This window comes from Haliotis rufescens, unplaced genomic scaffold, assembly GCF_023055435.1.
Source record: "Haliotis rufescens isolate VD_foot unplaced genomic scaffold, xgHalRufe1.0.p SCAF_50, whole genome shotgun sequence".
Classification (NCBI taxonomy): Eukaryota; Metazoa; Mollusca; class Gastropoda; order Lepetellida; family Haliotidae; genus Haliotis; species Haliotis rufescens.
The window spans coordinates 2,036,450-2,058,248 of NW_025964224.1; the positions used below are offsets into that span (position 1 = coordinate 2,036,450).

General features: G+C 42.7%; 1 protein-coding gene across 11 annotated transcripts in view; it reads left to right on the forward strand.

Annotated features, from left to right (window-relative positions):
* Positions 1-21,799, forward strand: part of LOC124126850 (stromal interaction molecule 1-like) — a 107,920-nt gene that overhangs the window by 29,696 nt on the left and 56,425 nt on the right. For all 11 annotated transcript variants that reach the window (XM_048384779.1, XM_048384780.1, XM_048384783.1 and 8 more), the window contains exon 2: positions 14,358-14,479. In XM_048384779.1, the coding sequence (XP_048240736.1) occupies positions 14,358-14,479 (122 nt within the window). The remainder of the gene's footprint in view (positions 1-14,357; positions 14,480-21,799) is intronic.

Sequence of the window (21,799 nt, forward strand, 5' to 3'; positions counted from 1 at the left end):
TCTAAGTCATTGGCTCGTATTGAACAAATTCTAAGTCAATTGCTCGTATTGAACATATTCTAAGTCATTGGCTCGTATTGAACATATTCTAAGTCATTTACTGGTATTGAACGGATTGTTATGGATTGTGGCTGGCTCACAGTATACTAGATCGCAGGTCTGGTTGTTTCGTAGATCTGGTTGTACCCTAAGTCTGGTTGTACCCTAAGTCTGGTTGTATCCTGAGTCTGGTTGTATCGCAGGTCTGGTTGTTTCGTAGATCTGGTTGTACCCTAAGTCTGGTTGTATCCTAAGTCTGGTTGTACCCTAAGTCTGGTTGTATCGCAGGTCTAGTTGTTTCGTAGATCTGGTTGTACCCTAAGTCTGGTTGTACCCTAAGTCTGGTTGTATCCTGAGTCTGGTTGTATCGCAGGTCTGGTTGTTTCGTAGATCTGGTTGTACCCTAAGTCTGGTTGTACCCTAAGTCTGGTTGTATCGCAGGTTTAGTTGTTTCGTAGATCTGATTGTACCCTAAGTCTGGTTGTACCCTAAGTCTGGTTGTACCCTAAGTCTGGTTGTATCCTAAGTCTGGTTGTACCCTAAGTCTGGTTGTATCCTAAGTCTGGTTGTATCGCAGGTCTGGTTGTCTGGTAGATCTGGTTGTATCCTAAGTCTGGTTGTACCCTAAGTCTGGTTGTACCCTAAGTCTGGTTGTACCCTAAGTCTGGTTGTATCCTAAGTCTGGTTGTACCCTAAGTCTGGTTGTATCGCAGGTCTGGTTGTTTCGTAGATCTTGTTGTATCCTAAGTCTGGTTGTATCGCAGGTCTGGTTGTTTCGTAGATCTGGTTGTACCCTAAGTCTGGTTGTATCCTAAGTCTGGTTGTACCCTAAGTCTGGTTGTATCGCAGGTCTAGTTGTTTCGTAGATCTGGTTGTACCCTAAGTATGGTTGTATCCTAAGTCTGGTTGTACCCTAAGTCTGGTTGTACCCTAAGTCTGGTTGTATCCTAAGTCTGGTTGTCTGGTAGATCTGGTTGTATCCTAAGTCTGGTTGTATCGCAGGTCTGGTTGTCTGGTAGATCTGGTTGTATCCTAAGTCTGGTTGTACCCTAAGTCTGGTTGTACCCTAAGTCTGGTTGTACCCTAAGTCTGGTTGTATCCTAAGTCTGGTTGTATCGCAGGTCTGGTTGTTTCGTAGATCTTGTTGTATCCTAAGTCTGGTTGTATCGCAGGTCTGGTTGTTTCGTAGATCTGGTTGTACCCTAAGTCTGGTTGTATCTTAAGTCTGGTTGTATCGCAGGTCTGGTTGTACCCTAAGTCTGGTTGTATCCTAAGTCTGGTTGTACCCTAAGTCTGGTTGTATCCTAAGTCTGGTTGTATCGCAGGTCTGGTTGTCTGGTAGATCTGGTTGTATCCTAAGTCTGGTTGTACCCTAAGTCTGGTTGTACCCTAAGTCTGGTTGTACCCTAAGTCTGGTTGTATCCTAAGTCTGGTTGTACCCTAAGTCTGGTTGTATCGCAGGTCTGGTTGTTTCGTAGATCTTGTTGTATCCTAAGTCTGGTTGTATCGCAGGTCTGGTTGTTTCGTAGATCTGGTTGTACCCTAAGTCTGGTTGTATCTTAAGTCTGGTTGTATCGCAGGTCTGGTTGTACCCTAAGTCTGGTTGTATCCTAAGTCTGGTTGTATCCTAAGTCTGGTTGTACCCTAAGTCTGGTTGTATCGCAGGTCTGGTTGTATCCTAAGTCTGGTTGTATCCTAAGTCTGGTTGTATCGCAGGTCTGGTTGTCTGGTAGATCTGGTTGTATCCTAAGTCTGGTTGTACCCTAAGTCTGGTTGTATCCTAAGTCTGGTTGTACCCTAAGTCTGGTTGTATCGCAGGTCTGGTTGTACCCTAAGTCTGGTTGTTTCGCAGGTCTGGTTGTACCCTAAGTCTGGTTGTATCGCAGGTCTGGTTGTTTCGTAGATCTGGTTGTACCCTAAGTCTGGTTGTACCCTAAGTCTGGTTGTATCGCAGGTCTGGTTGTACCCTAAGTATGGTTGTATCCTAAGTCTGGTTGTACCCTAAGTCTGGTTGTATCCTGAGTCTGGTTGTATCGCAGGTCTGGTTGTTTCGTAGATCTGGTTGTACCCTAAGTCTGGTTGTACCCTAAGTCTGGTTGTATCGCAGGTTTAGTTGTTTCGTAGATCTGATTGTACCCTAAGTCTGGTTGTACCCTAAGTCTGGTTGTACCCTAAGTCTGGTTGTATCCTAAGTCTGGTTGTACCCTAAGTCTGGTTGTATCCTAAGTCTGGTTGTATCGCAGGTCTGGTTGTCTGGTAGATCTGGTTGTATCCTAAGTCTGGTTGTACCCTAAGTCTGGTTGTACCCTAAGTCTGGTTGTACCCTAAGTCTGGTTGTATCCTAAGTCTGGTTGTACCCTAAGTCTGGTTGTATCGCAGGTCTGGTTGTTTCGTAGATCTTGTTGTATCCTAAGTCTGGTTGTATCGCAGGTCTGGTTGTCTGGTAGATCTGGTTGTATCCTAAGTCTGGTTGTACCCTAAGTCTGGTTGTACCCTAAGTCTGGTTGTATCCTAAGTCTGGTTGTACCCTAAGTCTGGTTGTATCGCAGGTCTGGTTGTTTCGTAGATCTTGTTGTATCCTAAGTCTGGTTGTATCGCAGGTCTGGTTGTCTGGTAGATCTGGTTGTATCCTAAGTCTGGTTGTACCCTAAGTCTGGTTGTACCCTAAGTCTGGTTGTATCCTAAGTCTGGTTGTACCCTAAGTCTGGTTGTATCCTAAGTCTGGTTGTATCGCAGGTCTGGTTGTCTGGTAGATCTGGTTGTATCCTAAGTCTGGTTGTACCCTAAGTCTGGTTGTACCCTAAGTCTGGTTGTACCCTAAGTCTGGTTGTATCCTAAGTCTGGTTGTACCCTAAGTCTGGTTGTATCGCAGGTCTGGTTGTTTCGTAGATCTTGTTGTATCCTAAGTCTGGTTGTATCGCAGGTCTGGTTGTTTCGTAGATCTGGTTGTACCCTAAGTCTGGTTGTATCCTAAGTCTGGTTGTACCCTAAGTCTGGTTGTATCGCAGGTCTAGTTGTTTCGTAGATCTGGTTGTACCCTAAGTATGGTTGTATCCTAAGTCTGGTTGTACCCTAAGTCTGGTTGTACCCTAAGTCTGGTTGTATCCTAAGTCTGGTTGTACCCTAAGTCTGGTTGTATCCTAAGTCTGGTTGTATCGCAGGTCTGGTTGTCTGGTAGATCTGGTTGTATCCTAAGTCTGGTTGTACCCTAAGTCTGGTTGTACCCTAAGTCTGGTTGTATCCTAAGTCTGGTTGTACCCTAAGTCTGGTTGTATCGCAGGTCTGGTTGTTTCGTAGATCTTGTTGTATCCTAAGTCTGGTTGTATCGCAGGTCTGGTTGTTTCGTAGATCTGGTTGTACCCTAAGTCTGGTTGTATCTTAAGTCTGGTTGTATCGCAGGTCTGGTTGTACCCTAAGTCTGGTTGTATCCTAAGTCTGGTTGTACCCTAAGTCTGGTTGTATCCTAAGTCTGGTTGTATCGCAGGTCTGGTTGTCTGGTAGATCTGGTTGTATCCTAAGTCTGGTTGTACCCTAAGTCTGGTTGTACCCTAAGTCTGGTTGTATCCTAAGTCTGGTTGTACCCTAAGTCTGGTTGTATCGCAGGTCTGGTTGTTTCGTAGATCTTGTTGTATCCTAAGTCTGGTTGTATCGCAGGTCTGGTTGTTTCGTAGATCTGGTTGTACCCTAAGTCTGGTTGTATCTTAAGTCTGGTTGTATCGCAGGTCTGGTTGTACCCTAAGTCTGGTTGTATCCTAAGTCTGGTTGTATCCTAAGTCTGGTTGTACCCTAAGTCTGGTTGTATCGCAGGTCTGGTTGTATCCTAAGTCTGGTTGTATCCTAAGTCTGGTTGTATCGCAGGTCTGGTTGTCTGGTAGATCTGGTTGTACCCTAAGTCTGGTTGTATCCTAAGTCTGGTTGTACCCTAAGTCTGGTTGTATCGCAGGTCTGGTTGTACCCTAAGTCTGGTTGTTTCGCAGGTCTGGTTGTACCCTAAGTCTGGTTGTATCGCAGGTCTGGTTGTTTCGTAGATCTGGTTGTACCCTAAGTCTGGTTGTACCCTAAGTCTGGTTGTATCGCAGGTCTGGTTGTACCCTAAGTCTGGTTGTACCCTAAGTCTGGTTGTACCCTAAGTCTGGTTGTATCCTAAGTCTGGTTGTACCCTAAGTCTGGTTGTATCGCAGGTCTGGTTGTACCCTAAGTCTGGTTGTTTCGCAGGTCTGGTTGTACCCTAAGTCTGGTTGTATCGCAGGTCTGGTTGTTTCGTAGATCTGGTTGTACCCTAAGTCTGGTTGTACCCTAAGTCTGGTTGTATCGCAGGTCTGGTTGTACCCTAAGTCTGGTTGTACCCTAAGTCTGGTTGTACCCTAAGTCTGGTTGTATCCTAAGTCTGGTTGTATCCTAAGTCTGGTTGTTTCGTAGATCTGGTTGTACCCTAAGTCTGGTTGTACCCTAAGTCTGGTTGTATCCTAAGTCTGGTTGTACCCTAAGTCTGGTTGTTTCGCAGGTCTGGTTGTTTCGTAGATCTGGTTGTACCCTAAGTCTGGTTGTACCCTAAGTCTGGTTGTACCCTAAGTCTGGTTGTATCCTAAGTCTGGTTGTACCCTAAGTCTGGTTGTACCCTAAGTCTGGTTGTACCCTGAGTCTGGTTGTATCCTGAGTCTGGTTGTATCCTGAGTCTGGTTGTATCCTGAGTCTGGTTGTACCCTAAGTCTGGTTGTATCCTAAGTCTGGTTGTATCCTAAGTCTGGTTGTACCCTAAGTCTGGTTGTACCCTAAGTCTGGTTGTATCCTAAGTCTGGTTGTATCCTAAGTCTGGTTGTATCCTAAGTCTGGTTGTATCCTGAGTCTGGTTGTACCCTAAGTCTGGTTGTACCCTAAGTCTGGTTGTACCCTAAGTCTGGTTTCGTAAGTCTGGTTGTCTTTTGGGCCTGCCATGTGTTGTCATGGAAAAGAATGATCACTAGTTTCCTCTCTTTAGACATCATTGTCTTCAGATGAATAATCTGACTCCCGAACAGCCCGAGGTGTGCCGACACAAGCTAGGCAAGTAATGGCTGCTCTGTGACTGATGTATTGCAGTCCTGTGTAAAACATGGAAGCTACTTGATTAATAAATGTTTTACAATGTATTACTATTTCAGTATCTGTTACAGCGTGGAAAGACATGACTTAAATATGACTAGGGTAATTGATTAGTCGTAAGCGTCAAGGCCAGTTTGCAATATGATGGCAGGTTTGAGGAATTGTAGGTCAAGGATTATTCTGTGTTCGTAGTTGGAGGTCCGTGCAGTGTTTGAGGATTGCTCCTATAGTATTTGAGATAGTATTTGTAGTAAAAGGTCTGTGCAGTGTTGGAGGATTGCTCCTATAGTATCTGAGATAGTATTTGTAGTTAAAGGTCTGTGCAGTGTTGGAGGATTGCTCCTATAGTATTTGAGATAGTATTTGTAGTTAAAGGTCTATGCAGTGTTGGAGGATTGCTCCTATAGTATCTGAGATAGTATTTGTAGTTAAAGGTCTATGCAGTGTTTGAGGATTGCTCCTATAGTATTTGAGATAGTATTTGTAGTTAAAGGTCTATGCAGTGTTTGAGGATTGCTCCTATAGTATCTGAGATAGTATTTGTAGTTAAAGGTCTATGCAGTGTTGGAGGATTGCTCCTATAGTATTTGAGATAGTATTTGTAGTTAAAGGTCTATGCAGTGTTGGAGGATTGCTCCTATAGTATCTGAGATAGTATTTGTAGTTAGGGGTCCGTGCAGTGTTTGAGGATTGCTCCTATAGTATTTGAGATAGTATTTGTAGTTAGAAACATAAAAATTAAAAATTACTAAATAGCAAAAGGCACCAGTAAAGCATGTACCTGACAGACCTGCAAAGTTTGATGAAAAAATATTGAACGGTTTATGAGTTATGCTCCAGAAACGAACCCTACCCTAACAGAACCTAAGTCCATCTTGTTGCCATGGAAACGTAAAAAATTAAAATTTCTAAAATTTCTAAATAGCAAAAGGCACCAGTTCAGCATGTACTTGACAGACCTGCAAAGTTTCATGAAAAAATATTGAATGGTTTCTGAGTTATGCTCCGGAATCGAAACATGGCGGATGGTAGTACGGACGGACGGATGGAGCCCGTTTCTATATCCCCAACCAACTTTGTTGAGGTGTCTCAGGTAGATCAGTGGCCCAGGTGTCTCAGGTAGATCTCAGTCCCAGGTGTCTCAGGTAGATCTCAATCCTATGTGGCTCAGGTAGATCTCAGTCCCAGGTGTCTCAGGTAGATCTCAATCCTATGTGGCTCAGGTAGATCTCAGTCCCAGGTGTCTCAGGTAGATGTCAGTCCTATGTGTCTCAGGTAGATCTCACTCCTATGTGTCTCAGGTAGATCTCAGTCCCAGATGTTTTAGGTAGATCTCAGTCCCAGGTGTCTCAGGTAGATCTCACTCCTATGTGTCTTAGGTAGATCTCAGTCCCAGGTGTCTCAGGTAGATCTCACTCCTATGTGTCTCAGGTAGATCTCAGTCCCAGATGTCTCAGGTAGATCTCAGTCCCAGATGTCTCAGGTAGATCTCAGTCCCAGGTGTCTCAAGTAGATCTCACTCCTATGTGTCTCAGGGTAGACCAGTGTCAAAATATCATAAGGGTGTTTTTCAAATTTTGTAATCATAAACATGATAAATGATAAAGGAGATTGTGCCAACAGTTGATAATCATAAAAATGGCAAAGTGCCAATTGTCTCCTGCGAAATCACTTTTAAGTTTTATGTATGAGCTCCATCAGTGATGTGATATCAAATGTTAACTGGGATATGGCATGTTATACGCTCACCGTTTCACAAACATCTGGTATCATAATTTGATAATGATTTATAAACACATGGTCATGATATAATCAGAATCTTACAATCAACTCTTACTGGCAGACTTCTTATGAATATGGAAAGAGTTTTGTCACTTTTATTTTATAACAACCTGTGGTGATCATGGTGATACGATATATATATCACTGTAACAGAAACCTTGTACAACATATATTACAATGTTCATAGACATGTTGTCATAACCTGTCGGACCAATGACAAACGTCTTGTATGTTTTAATGACATTTACCGTGTCCCTGGCATTAAACAGTCTGCCGTGTCCAGCTGGAGACTTGATTTACGGCATCTTGCCTGACTCGTGTCCATAAAGAAGACATGTGTATGTATTCACGGGCAGCTGTTGGTGCATGCCTGTTGATGTTGGCCGCCTGCTGTGTGTGATGTCTGCATTATCCTACAGGAGTATCGCCAGCTGATCATCTGACATGTTAACTGTGTTGGTTACGTGGCTACAGTTTTAAGTAGTTTCAATATCTGATGCGTCACATCTGTTGCAGCTAGTTTTTAATAATTTCGAACTGTTGCCTCGCTCATTGCTGGGACAGTCAGGTAGCCTAGTGGTAAAAGCCGTCGCTTGTCACGCTGAAGACCCGGGTTCGATTCCAGACATGGGTACAATGAGTGAAGCCCAATTCTGGTGTCCCCCACTGGGATATTGCTGGAATATTGCTAAAAGCGGCGTAAAACCGTACTCACTCACTGACACTCATTGTTCTTTGCTGAGCCAGGATAGTGACAACATTGTTCGTGTCTTTGTGGATGTTTTTGGCCTGCTCTTTAGGCATAGCAAAGAAAACTGGGAAAACGTAAAGAGATAATTGCGAATGTAATCTGAAGATGATTTCATTTGAATAAATATTGGAGTTTGTGCCTGAATATTTTGTAGCAGAAGCCGAGATCATAGAGCTAAAACGTCACAATTCCTAATTCCTACTTGACATTTTAAGCCTCGCGTACAGACCCAAGAACAACAGTATGTGACAACTCTCAAGCAAGACTACAATTCTTTGCTAGTTTTACGTTACTTCAGTTTCGGGATGAGCTTCATAACACAAAGATGGCCATTGGCATGATTAGTAAATTGCTGGCATGATGAATGATATGCCATGCGTGGACACAGTGAGCCATCTCCTGTTCACCCTCAGACTAGAATGTATAATGTGTGATGCATCATCTTTGAAAAGGTCGGCAGTTTTTTCCATCTGGTTTGCAGCCTGACAGTGTTGTAGTGAAATGGTGTCATCTGACGGCACTTGCATCCCAGCTCACATTTCCTTCGACCAATAGTTGATCTTCTCTAGTGCCCTGGACCGCCTCTGTGGTCTAGTGGATAGAGCGTCTACCCAGAGAGCCCAGAGAGCTGAAGTTGAGTTGAAGATCATCCCGGCCACGTCATACCAAAAGATGTTAAAAGATTGTACTTGTCATTCTTGTTGTTACCCTGCCTGGCACTGGGATATTTGGATAAGAGACAGGTTGTCTCAGAATCAGTATACTGTATCTGATTAGGGAATCTGTATTAAACTGCAGCATAGATTCTCAATGGGCTAGCACTATAAAACCGGAATTTGTCTAGACAAGCACACGCCCGCACGTGGAATGCAATGTTGAACCCCATTTCACCTCTGGTTATCTCTCTTTTAGCATTGTTTAGTCAACTTCCTTATAGAACAGTTTAGTGATAATTTGTGAAACTATTTGAAAAAATGAAATACTTGTCAGTGTTTACAATTTATGTTAACATTGAAGACCTTTTGTAGCCAATCTCAACACTAGGACCATGAGATGATACATTGTCTTGTACTAAGTGACATTTGTGCCATGATGATCAGATGACTCATGAAGATCTGGGGTAGAATAGGACTTCAGCGACGGTTGCTTGCCGTAAAAGGCGACTATGCTTGTCATATGTGGCGACTGACGGGATGGGGTGGTCAGGGTTGCTGATTTGGTTGATGCATGTCATCGTATCCCAATTGCATGGATCGATGCTCATGATGTCAATCACTGGATAGTCTGGTCCAGACTTGATTCTTTACTGAACGCCGTCATATAGCTGGAATAGCTGAGTGGGTCGTTTCACAACAAACAGAAAAAAACATGTTGTCTTGTTCTGGTGACTTCCATTCTGTTTGAGAAAAACAGTGGGGATGTGTGTTCTCCACATGTTCGACAAATCTGTTTATATCCCCGGTTCCGATTGGCTGCTGTGTGGGAGTTGATTAATTTACAGTTATTTTTTTACAGCTTTCATGAATTGTTCCATTAACACCGTTCCATTAACACCGTTCCAATGATGAATTATGTGTCTTGAAATTCTAGAATGTGTTTTTGAGTTGGGTGGATTTTGTTTCATATCTGTGTCTACCTCTAAATGTGATACATTTTATGAAATAATAGGTTAATGGAAATGCCTGCTTTGGAGATATAGAGAATGTTTGCCGTTTGCTGTTTGAGGACTATTTGTCTTGTGAGACTATTTCTATGAACCCTGATATGTTTACCCTCGAAGGTAATAATATCTGCAATTCTGAGTTTTAAAGTATGTTGTTTTATTTATCAGCCATTATCATTTTAAAAGGTATGAAATGCCAAAAAGGCAACATGTTTATGATTTTATTCTGATGGTGGGATGATGTGTATGGAGTTTGTTGACAATATACAGGCTTATTGTTGCTGTTATCATGGTTATGTCACTAAAATCATGAAAATGGGGCAGACAAAAAAAGTAAAAAATAAAAATGGTGGAACTGACTGTTATGTAGACACAAAATGGCTTGGGGTCTTTCTACCATGTCTACATTTTGTTTTTATCAAATGTTTGGCTTCCCACTTTTCTTAAGTCTGCATACAGTACTTTATTTTTTGCATGCAGTACTTGCTGCTTAGAGCTATTTGCTTGCGTGGAAGAGGTATACTGTCTATTGATCCCTCTAACGAGAGGCTAGGTGATATCAACCTGTCATAGGCCAGGATTACTTGGACATGCTTAATCATTAAGCTAAGCTAATCATTAATAACAGGCTATGTATGCCACGGTATTGGATTGGATTGTACCATGTCATGTGCCCACTTGCACAAAGCGATCTTAGTGCTACGACTATTGTAAGCCTATGTTAAAGTATGGGAGATCATCTTAGCCCTAAGAGGGGGGCGGTCGGGTAGCCTAGTGGTTAAAGCGTTCGCTCGTCACACCGAAGACCCGGGTTCGATTCCCGACATGGGTACAATGTGTGAAGCCCATTTCTGGTATCCCCCGACGTGATATTGCTGGAATATTGCTAAAAGCGGCGTAAAACCATACTCACTCACTCACTTAGCCCTAAGATCGCTTTGTGCAAGTGGGCCCTAGTTTATCGAGGTGTTTCCGTGACATGCTGGAGACAACGTTTATCGAGATGTTTCTCCTTGTCACTGGGGCAAATGAACTGCAAAAGGTTTTCCTGTTGAGAACATCAGGGAAGAGGTAGTAACTGAAATAAGTTCTGATTGGCTGTTGTTTATGGTCTGCCTGACAGGAACAGGATATCAATCACAGATTTGTATCTCGACATGGCAAGGTTTTAGATCTGTATGTTTTTGTTTGTTTGTTGTTTAACACCGCGCTCAGCAGTGTCCAGCTATATGACATCGGTCCGTAAATAATCTAGTAATGCAGTGATTGACATCATGAGCATCGATCCACACAACTGGGATACGATGACATACTTTGACGAAGTCAGCAAGCCTGACCACCCGATCCCATTAGTCGCCTATTACGACAAGCATAGTCGCCTTTTACAGCAAGAATGGGTTGCTGAAGACCGATCCACCCTGGATCTGTACAGGAAGATATATGTGATGTGAATGTAGAGGAATGTTGGAGTCGAATAGTTTACTTCTCAGCTCTTTGTTTCAGCTTAATCAATGCAATGACAAACTATTTCATAATAAATATCAATACATGTCAGACGTTGCAGTGTAAATTTCACAACAAAATGGTTGTAGCCATGGTTACCATATCATTGAAATATGTTTAGAGTTACCTCCTCTAGTCAATTACAAAACACTCTACATGCTCAATAAATGTTTGTCATCCGTGAATTATGTCATATTTTGATGGCAACATTCTCCCTAAATATTCAATAACAGTTAGAATAAGTTATAATTGTATTTGCTACTACTACTACTAGAAATAATCTGGTGCCCACACGCCCCTGTGTCCCATGACGACCGAAACTTATATCGACTAATTGATTAATTGACATTCATCCCATGAAATAGGCAATCATGCAGTCAGACAAAATTTATCAGGTTTTGTTTGTTTATATTGTTCTACAGTGTTAAAAATGCCATAAATAAATTGCAAGTGATACCGTGGCATTTGATTGGTGTTTTGATATTTTCTTCAACAACCCCCCCCCCCCCCGATTGTCTGATAAGACTGATAACAGGATGATGGAGGGGGGGAGGCATGTGTTGCATTGCTCCTGTGAATGATTTCATTGATTTCGTAGCAGTTGTCTCCAGGTTTTGGTTTGTTTTAATTAAGGAAGCAGTCTGTTAAGTTGTAATTGTTGACATATTTACTAATAAGATTTGACGTATTGGCGCTATGGCGTTATAAATGAAAAAACTGTGTGCACTCTTTTACGTAAGATGATTTACGCAGTATGTACACTGATTTTTACATATCTACCTGGGGTCAGAGGGGTAGCCTAGTGGTTAATGCGTTAGTTCGTCACGCTATATTCCTGACATGGGTACAGTGTGTGAAGCCCCTTTCTGGTGACCCCTGCTGTTGTATCGCTCTAATATTGCTAAAAGCGGTGTAAAGCCAAACTGACTCACTCACCCTGTGGTCCGAGCATGCTGAAGGGCTAGTTATGAGTTTGTCAATAGTACATAGCACAGATCTCTGGTATGCAGTGGCAGGTATTCAACATGAGCTGCTACCAGCATTGATTATAGCTGAATGTGAGAGTAGTACCAGTAGATGTGCTTGAACAAAGTGTCGTCCTGTCATCACGGCCATGGATTTATCATGCTTCAAATCAATTGATTTGGTGGCTGTAAGAATGTACTAAAAAAAGAATTTGAAATTCAGCCTTGGGCACAAATATTGGGTTATTAAATGTAAGTCTTGTGAATGGGATAGAAATACTTCACTGTGAAACAGATGTGATGGGACTTGACGGTCTGCCCTTAGGAAAGCAGGAATAAACAGTACCAGTGGTCTGGTCCAAGTGGTCTGGTCCAAGTGGTCTGGTCCGAGCGGGATGTTCACCTGTTTGCAGATTTCTTATCACTGTTCACACACAGACAAGGCACCTCATGGATCCATTACAAGGAAAATAACATTTCACTATTTCATTTATATCGAACACAGAATTGCTAGATATATTGTTTGTTTAATGCTGCACTCAGCAATATTCCAGCTACATGACGGTGGTCTGTAAATAATCAAGTCTGGACCACCCGATCCTGTTAGTCGCCTATTACGACAAGCATAGTCGCCTTTCACTGCAGGCATGGGTTGCTGAAGACCAATTCTACGTACCCCAGATCTTCACGGGTCTAGATGCAATATAATTTAAAAGCAAATGTTTTGAATGCTTAAATAGGGTCTATCTTCAGTACAGTTAACCACCAGAACATTTTATTCCTTGAAAGACCGAGAGATGAGTTTGATTAATCATGATTAATGTGCTTCTAAAAATATCACAAAATGAAAAGTGAGAAGGTGGCAGTGACAATTTTGCAGCCTTGGAGTAGATAAACGGTCATCAAAGACAACTATGACATGAAATACACAAGTCTTCAGATTCCATATATGTACAGTGTGCACACTTGTTTTACACTGCGAACTCCATAAACACAAAGAAATCAATTCTTATAAATAAATACTTCGACAATAATAACTACAAAGACTGCTTATTTATTCAGAAACATAAAAGACTGAAGGCTACAGTCCCGAATCAGTGACCTTCAGCACCATGCCACAGCAGCCCGCTCACCCTGATGATTAGCAGGACAGGGAAGGTCGTTAGTGGGCGTGGCCTTACGTTTTTTCCAGGTGGATTGAAACATATACGGAAAAGAATTTGCTTGGTTTGCCAATCAAATACCACAATCACTTGCAGTTTATATATTAACATCACAAATGAAGACTCCATCGCAATGTTCGGCCATGATGAATGACTGTGTGTGGAGCTTACAGAGACATACATGACAGAAGGATTAAGTCTGATTGTAACTGTCGAGGATTGTGTCCTTGTCAGATAGGTGCTGTCGTGTGAGTTGATAAATTAATAAGACACAGTAATCCTCGCGTGGAACTAAGTGAGGGTGGCTTCTGACTTCATCATGCGGCATGTTACCTGACAGCAGCAATGAATATGGGGGTAGGATCATTAATACAGTAGGTCTGTCCTGTCTCTTACTGACCAGACTCAAGTAGGATCCAATGGGACTTGTCAGATCAACTGGGCAGCCCTCTCCATTCACTGCTTGCAGCTGTATGTGATAGATACAGCCCTCTCCATGCACTGCTTGCAGCTGTATGTGATGGATACATCCCTCTGTATGCACTGCTTACAGCTGTATGTGATGGATACAGCCCTCTCCATGCACTGCTTACAGCTGTATGTGATGGATACAGCCCTCTCCATGCACTGCTTGCAGCTGTATGTGATGGATGCAGCCCTCTCCATGCACAGCTTGCAGCTGTATGTGATAGATACAGCCATCTCCATGCACTGCTTACAGCTGTATGTGATGGATGCAGCCCTCTCCATGCACAGCTTGCAGCTGTATGTGATGGATGCAGCCCTCTCCATGCACAGCTTGCAGCTGTATGTGATGGATGCAGCCCTCTCCATGCACTGCTTGCAGCTGTATGTGATCGATGCAGCCCTCTCCATGCACTGCTTGCAGCTGTATGTGATCGATGCTGCCCTCTCCATGCACTGCTTGCAGCTGTATGTGATGGATGCTGCCTTCTCCATGCACTGCTTGCAGCTGTATGTGATGGATGCTGCCCTCTCCATGCACTGCTTGCAGCTGTATGTGATGGATGCTGCCCTCTCCATGCACTGCTTGCAGCTGTATGTGATGGATGCACCCTCTCCATGCACTGCACTGAATTGAAATTATGTCTGTTAATTGTTTCCGGAGCATCACTCATATTTCGTCAGATACCCAAGTCCCTGTGTATGGATTAGAATGATTGAGAAATCTCTCGGGGGGTCATGAGATCATTCCTCACTCTCTGTCCCCTATCTACAGTGACAGCATCAACACAAACATCCCTCTGCTATGATCCTCAGACACTATTAATATTATTCTTAATTTTCAACATTTTCAACAAATCTCTCCATAATAATCCCAACAGATTATTTTCTAATATATTTTAGGAATGTTGACGACAATTTGACCTTGTGCTTTCCACTTGCAGAGTGTGAGGAGCTGGACACGCCATGTTTGAAGGACAAGTATGGGTATGACGCCATCAAAGCACTGCACCATCTGCTGGATGACGATCAGAATGGGAATGTGGACCAATCAGAGAGCGACGAGGTATTTACTGCAGATGATTATATAGGAACAGAGTTCTTCCATCTGTCCATCCATCCATCCATCAGTCCTTCCGTCCACTTATCAATGTTGACAAATTTCCTCAAAATTATTCAAGTTAGAGAAATGGAATTTTACACACTGGTGTTTCTGGTCATGATCTTAAATGAGCTCGTAAATTAGTGTCATACATTCATTTCTGAGTTATGGCCCTAAATGCTCCGTGCTTTTTAAGTGCATACTGTGTGAAATGGGGACATGCTTTCTCAGAAGTACAGAAGTTGCATGAATGAAAGTTTGCATGCTTATCTGAAACATTCTTGTCAAGACTGAGTTCGAAAATTGGTCCTGTCATTTATTATTTCTTTTAGAGTTATGGCCCTTGCTCCGTGCTCTTCAACTAAGTGCATTGTGTGTGCGATGGGGACAAGTTTTCTCAGAAGCTACTTGTGTTACTTAAATGAAAGTTTGCATGCTTATCTATGAGATACTTATCAAGACTGAGTTCAAAAATTGTTTCAATAATGGTTTTTTTTATAGTGTTATGGCCCTTGATCCATGATATTTTTATTTCCAGAAACTACTGAAATTAGCTTATCTAACATTATTATCACGACCGAGTTATTTTTTCCAGAAAAGGGGCCATTTGTGTGTATCAATTTGACATTTATTCAATTTTCCTGATGACATAAAGTGACCCAAGTGGCTATCTCTTTTCAAGGCTTTATGTGCCCCATGGCGTGAGGGGATAGTGATAATGCGGTGTTTTTGTTGACACAATGCTCCAAGTCCCCATGTTCAAGAGCTGCCAGGAGGAGTGTGAGCTGTCTGAGTGGGGTGGGTGTTGTAAATCAGCTGCTGGGATAATGTTCGGCCCGTAGAGAACTCGGAACTGTCAGCTGTTTGTGTGTCGTGTGCCTGGGTGGCAGGGATGAATCCCCACACGATCCACCTTTGGTTGCCTGTCTCCAAGTCTGTCTCCACACAAGCTGGCAGTATATCTGACATAGTACAGCTGGCAGTATATCTGACATAGTACAGCTTGCAGTATATCTGACATAGTACAGCTGGCAGTATATCTGACATAGTACAGCTGGCAGTATATCTGACATAGTACAGCTGGCAGTATATCTGACATCTAGTACAGCTGGCAGTATATCTGACATAGTACAGCTGGCAGTATATCTGACATAGTACAGCTTGCAGTATATCTGACATTGTTCAGCTGGCAGTATATCTGACATAGTACAGCTGGCAGTATATCTGACATAGTACAGCTGGCAGTATATCTGACATAGTACAGCTGGCAGTATATCTGACATAGTACAGCTGGCAGTATATCTGACATCTAGTACAGCTGGCAGTATATCTGACATAGTACAGCTGGCAGTATATCTGACATTGTTCAGCTGGCAGTATATCTGACATAGTACAGCTGGCAGTATATCTGACATAGTACAGCTGGCAGTATATCTGACATTGTTCAGCTGGCAGTATATCTGACATAGTACAGCTGGCAGTATATCTGACATAGTACAGCTGGCAGTATATCTGACATCTAGTACAGCTGGCAGTATATCTGACATAGTACAGCTGGCAGTATATCTGACATAGTACAGCTTGCAGTATATCTGACATTGTTCAGCTGGCAGTATATCTGACATAGTACAGCTGGCAGTATATCTGACATAGTACAGCTGGCAGTATATCTGACATAGTACAGCTGGCAGTATATCTGACATAGTACAGCTGGCAGTATATCTGACATCTAGTACAGCTGGCAGTATATCTGACATAGTACAGCTGGCAGTATATCTGACATATAGTACAGCTGGCAGTATATCTGACATAGTACAGCTGGCAGTATATCTGACATAGTACAGCTGGCAGTATATCTGACATAGTACAGCTGGCAGTATATCTGACATTGTTCAGCTGGCAGTATATCTGACATAGTACAGCTGGCAGTATATCTGACATAGTACAGCTGGCAGTATATCTGACATTGTTCAGCTGGCAGTATATCTGACATAGTACAGCTGGCAGTATATCTGACATAGTACGGCTGGCAGTATATCTGACATTGTTCAGCTGGCAGTATATCTGACATAGTACAGCTGGCAGTATATCTGACATAGTACAGCTGGCAGTATATCTGACATAGTACGGCTGGCAGTATATCTGACATAGTACAGCTGGCAGTATATCTGACATAGTACAGCTGGCAGTATATCTGACATAGTACGGCTGGCAGTATATCTGACATAGTACAGCTGGCAGTATATCTGACATAGTACAGCTGGCAGTATATCTGACATAGTACAGCTGGCAGTATATCTGACATAGTACAGCTGGCAGTATATCTGACATAGTACAGCTGGCAGTATATCTGACATGGTACAGCTGGCAGTATATCTGACATAGTACAGCTGGCAGTATATCTGACATAGTACAGCTGGCAGTATATCTGACATAGTACAGCTGGCAGTATATCTGACATGGTACAGCTGGCAGTATATCTGACATAGTACAGCTGGCTGGGGTACTGTAATCACCATAATAAAACCATGGTATACCGTATTCACCGTAATAAACCCTGGAATACTGTTGTCACCATAATAAAACCATGGTATACCGTATTCACCGTAATAAAACCATGGTATACCGTATTCACCGTAATAAACCCTGGAATACTGTTGTCACCATAATAAAACCATGGTATACCGTAGTCACCGTAATAAACCCTGGAATACTGTTGTCACCTTAATAAAACTCTGATATACTGTAATCACCATAATAAAACCATGGTATACCGTAGTCACCGTAATAAACCCTGGAATACCATATTCACCGTAATAAAACCCTGATATACTGTAGTCACCGTAATAAAACCCAGGTATTCTGTATTCGCAGTGATAAACCCTGATATACCGTATTCACCGTAATAAAACCCTGGTATACTGTAGTCACCGTAATAAAACCCAGGTATTCTGTATTCACAGTGATAAACCCTGATATACCATATTCACCGTAATAAAACCCTGATATACTGTAGTCACCGTAATAAAACCCAGGTATTCTGTATTCACAGTGATAAACCCTGATATACCGTATTCACCATAATAAAACCCTGATATACTGTAGTCTCCGTAATAAAACCCAGGTATTCTGTATTCACAGTGATAAACCCTGATATACCATATACAGTATATCAGGGTTTTATTATGGTGAATATGGTATATCAGGGTTTAAGTGGCCTGAACACTTAGATAATGGACAAAGGGTGGACACTTATAAAAACCATTTACACATCAAAGTTGTTGTCTTTGATCAAGTGGGAGTTCACACAGCTTAGTTCAAATGACTGTGTAGCTAACAATTTTTCAATAACGGTTACTGGGCAATTATATACTCCTTCTGTGTTGGAGTCTTCTGTCAGGAGATCTGTAATAAACACAAGAGCAGCGATAGAGACTAACAGTTGCAGTCTACTAGCCCTTATAATGATCACGTAGCAAAACCCTCAAGAGGGCAAAAGGGCATGTCCATAACATGTACATTTTGGGTTTTATTAAAACTAATTACAGATTGATCGAGAGGCTAGGATAGGGATTATTTGAGCAAGGCGTTTAATATGGCAATATGTGGCCCTCTCCATGCACAGCTTGCAGCTGTATGTGATGGATGCGGCCCTCTCCATGCACTGCTTGCAGCTGTGATGGCTGCAGCCCTCTCAATGTACTGCTTACAGCTGTATGTGATGGATGCAGCCCTCTCCATGCACTGCTTACATCTGTATGTGATGGGTGCTGCCCTCTCCATGCACTGCTTGCAGCTGTATGTGATGGATGCAGCCCTCTCCATGCACAGCTTGCAGCTGTATGTGATAGATGAGGCCTTCTCCATGCACAGCTTGCAGCTGTGATGGATGCAGCCCTCTCCATGCACTGCCTGCAGCTGAATGTGATGGATGCGGCCCTCTCCATGCACTGCTTGCAGCTGAATGTGATGGATGCGGCCCTCTCCATGCACTGCTTGCAGCTGTATGTGATGGATGCGGCCCTCTCCATGCACTGCCTGCAGCTGTATGTGATGGATGCGTCCCTCTCCATGCACTGCTTGCAGCTGTATGTGATGGATGCGGCCCTCTCCATGCACTGCTTGCAGCTGAATGTGATGGATGCGGCCCTCTTCATGCACTGCTTGCAGCTGTATGTGATGGATGCGGCCCTCTCCATGCACTGCCTGCAGCTGAATGTGATGGATGCGGCCCTCTCCATGCACTGCTTGCAACTGTATGTGATGGATGCAGCCCTCTCCATGCACTGCTTGCAGCTGTATGTGATGGATGCGGCCCTCTCCATGCACTGCTAGCTGTATGTGATGGATGCAGCCCTCTCCATGCACTGCTAGCTGTATGTGATGGATGCTGCCCTCTCCATGCACTGCTAGCTGTATGTGATGGATGCAGCCCTCTCCATGCACTGCTTACAGCTGTATGTGATGGATGCAGCCCTCTCCATGCACTGCTTGCAGCTGTATGTGATGGATGTGGCCCTCTCCATGCACTGCTTACAGCTGTATGTGATGGATGCAGCCCTCTCCATGCACTGCTTGCAGCTGTATGTGATGGATGCAGCCCTCTCTATGCACTGCTTACAGTTGTATGTGATGGATGCTGCCCTCTCCATGCACTGCTTGCATCTGTATGTGATGGAAAATAGGAAGGGGCTTATTTGTGCAAGGCGTTAATATGGCAAATATGGTGTAATATACATTGAGTACTGTAGCACTATGCTGCCAGAGTATAGCTGAAGTTATTGCAGAATGGCAGTTATTGTGACTGTGTTGAGCATGTAGTTAAGTGTTGGAGTCAGGTTTACTGACTGCTATAAATCCTGGTACAGACTTTGTTAAGTATTATGGACAGGGCTGATAACATCATCTGCACGATCGGGTAGTGATAGTGGCTATACAACTGATTACTTTCAGGGCAGTAATTTCCGTGTTCGTGTTGTATTGAATGGTGTTGTATTGAATGGTGTTGTATAGAGGCAGAGCTGGATGGCTGAATGCTGAGAGTGAGGGCACAATGCTGTGAGTGACGGCACACCCGGTTGTACAGGGTCAGTCTGTGCCATGATCACTTTTGTAATTAATGTGTTGCCACTGACACCATCGCCATCTTATAAATTCGTTGTCACATGTCAAATATTTTCTTATTACCTGTAAGGGGCACAGGTGGCCCAGTAGTCTAAGGCGCCACAATTCGCTGTGCAGGGTTGTGTCCCTTGGGCATGCTAGAAACCTGTGATCAAGGGTTCGAATCCATGTTCGCCCTGATAATGTTTCTAGGTTTGTGAGCGCCATACCCGTGCTCGTGGGTTTCACCGAAGTGGTAAATGTATGAGACATGCATCACTTCAGGCTTTCCTCCCACATCAAGCTGGCACGCCGTGATATTACTGGAATACTGTTCAAAGCGATGTTAAACCCAACTCACTCACTCGCTCTTATTACCTGTGACATTAAAAGCATCTGTCCATTCCTACCTGATTGCTTATGCATGCTTGTTAAGGGCATTGAGTTCCCTGTGGTCTGACTGTGTAATCAAGATAAGCTAGGAAGACGTTTGTTGATAGGTTCTTGACGGAATATGGTATAGCACAGATATTAATCCTTATGTCCTTATATGATAACATATAGCAAAACCCTAAAAAGGGCAAATGTATACCAGCGGTAGAAACTAACAGTTTCAGTCCACTAGTCCTTATAATGATAGCATATAGCAAAACCTTTAAAAATGGCTAATTTCTACTAGTCCTCTAAGGATACCTTTACTATTGGGCAGTTTGGCAAGGACTATAGTGTCAATTTCTAACCCTGTATACAAAGTCCTTATGATACCTTAACTATTGGGCAGTTTGGCATGGAATATTAAGGACTAATGGCAATTAAGAGCATGCAGACATTAAGTCGATGTGCGGAGGTTAAAGGTGATTTTAAGGTGAACTCATTTGCATATTTTTGAGTGTTTTGCCAAGTTTGTCAGATTGGACCTGACCATATCAATAAAACTATCCATTATCCATCAGTCAACAGTGTATTGTTTCTGTAATCCGGACGGCATTGTTGACGTCACTCAAATTATATTGGGACATAAGGTCGGATTGACGTCATACTAGAAACAACGTCATAGCTGAAGATTGTCGACATCATCCGACAAATTGTGAATCCGCTGCTGTTGCAACTTGCTGTCCTTATAGGTAAAAACTAAAATTGTCTCTGTATGTAGACATCTTCTCCGGTAATAAATAGAACATGTCATGCAATGTTTACAGCACTCAAGCCTAAATTCCGGTATTTTCCTTGCTCTTGATAAGAAAATACCGGAATTTAGACACCAATGTCGTAAACCGAGTATGACATGAACATTCATATAATATCCTCTATGTATTCGAATTGGAGTCACAAATAACTTCATGTTATAAGTGAGCACAGACAGTATTTAAAATGTAGATGTCTGCACTGAGCCAGTTGTCCTTGTGACTTCTGTACTCTCTGACTGAGCTAAAAGCTTGCGCCCACTTCTGAGGATATATATTTTGAGATGTTCACATAGGTGTGGCCAGTATATTTGGTTGATACTGTTTACTATTCTCTCCTATGTGTGTTTACAGCAACACAAGCAAACAGAAAAACAGATAACACAAAGTCGGTGATTAATGTCAAGATGGCCTTTATGATAAAGGGGGAATATATCCACCCTGTCTTACTCCAATCTCTTCATCAGCGATCTTTAATGATCGGAACAATGTCTGACCTCTGCTATCGGTATGAATCACGTGCAGGAGGTCAGGAAAGTTCCTGCAGCTACTTGTTCCAGACAGATACGATCTGTCTTTCTTATTATCATTCTATCATCAAGGTTGTCTTTGCGTAACGCCCGAGCACGACACTGACAATCGAGAAACCACGGATCTTGAAGGCATGTCTTCTCTTCCTGAGAGGTGTATTTAACTGCGTCAAAGCTGTTCACCAGTGAAAGATCTCTTGTCCTGTTGATTCCGTCTACTGTTGATTCCGTCTACTGAAATTGTTTTTAAATGTGACAGAACTATTTCCATAATCATAACATCTCTGCTAAAATCAGAGTCCATTGTACGATTCAATCAGATCAGTCACTGTCAAATAGCGTGATACCAGGCGCTCACAAAAAGGTGATCGTATCCTGGCCCACTGGTGGCACCTCTTCAAAATTATATTGAAATATCAGATTACAATATGTGTCACCCATCATATAGAAGGATACTGCCTTAGTAA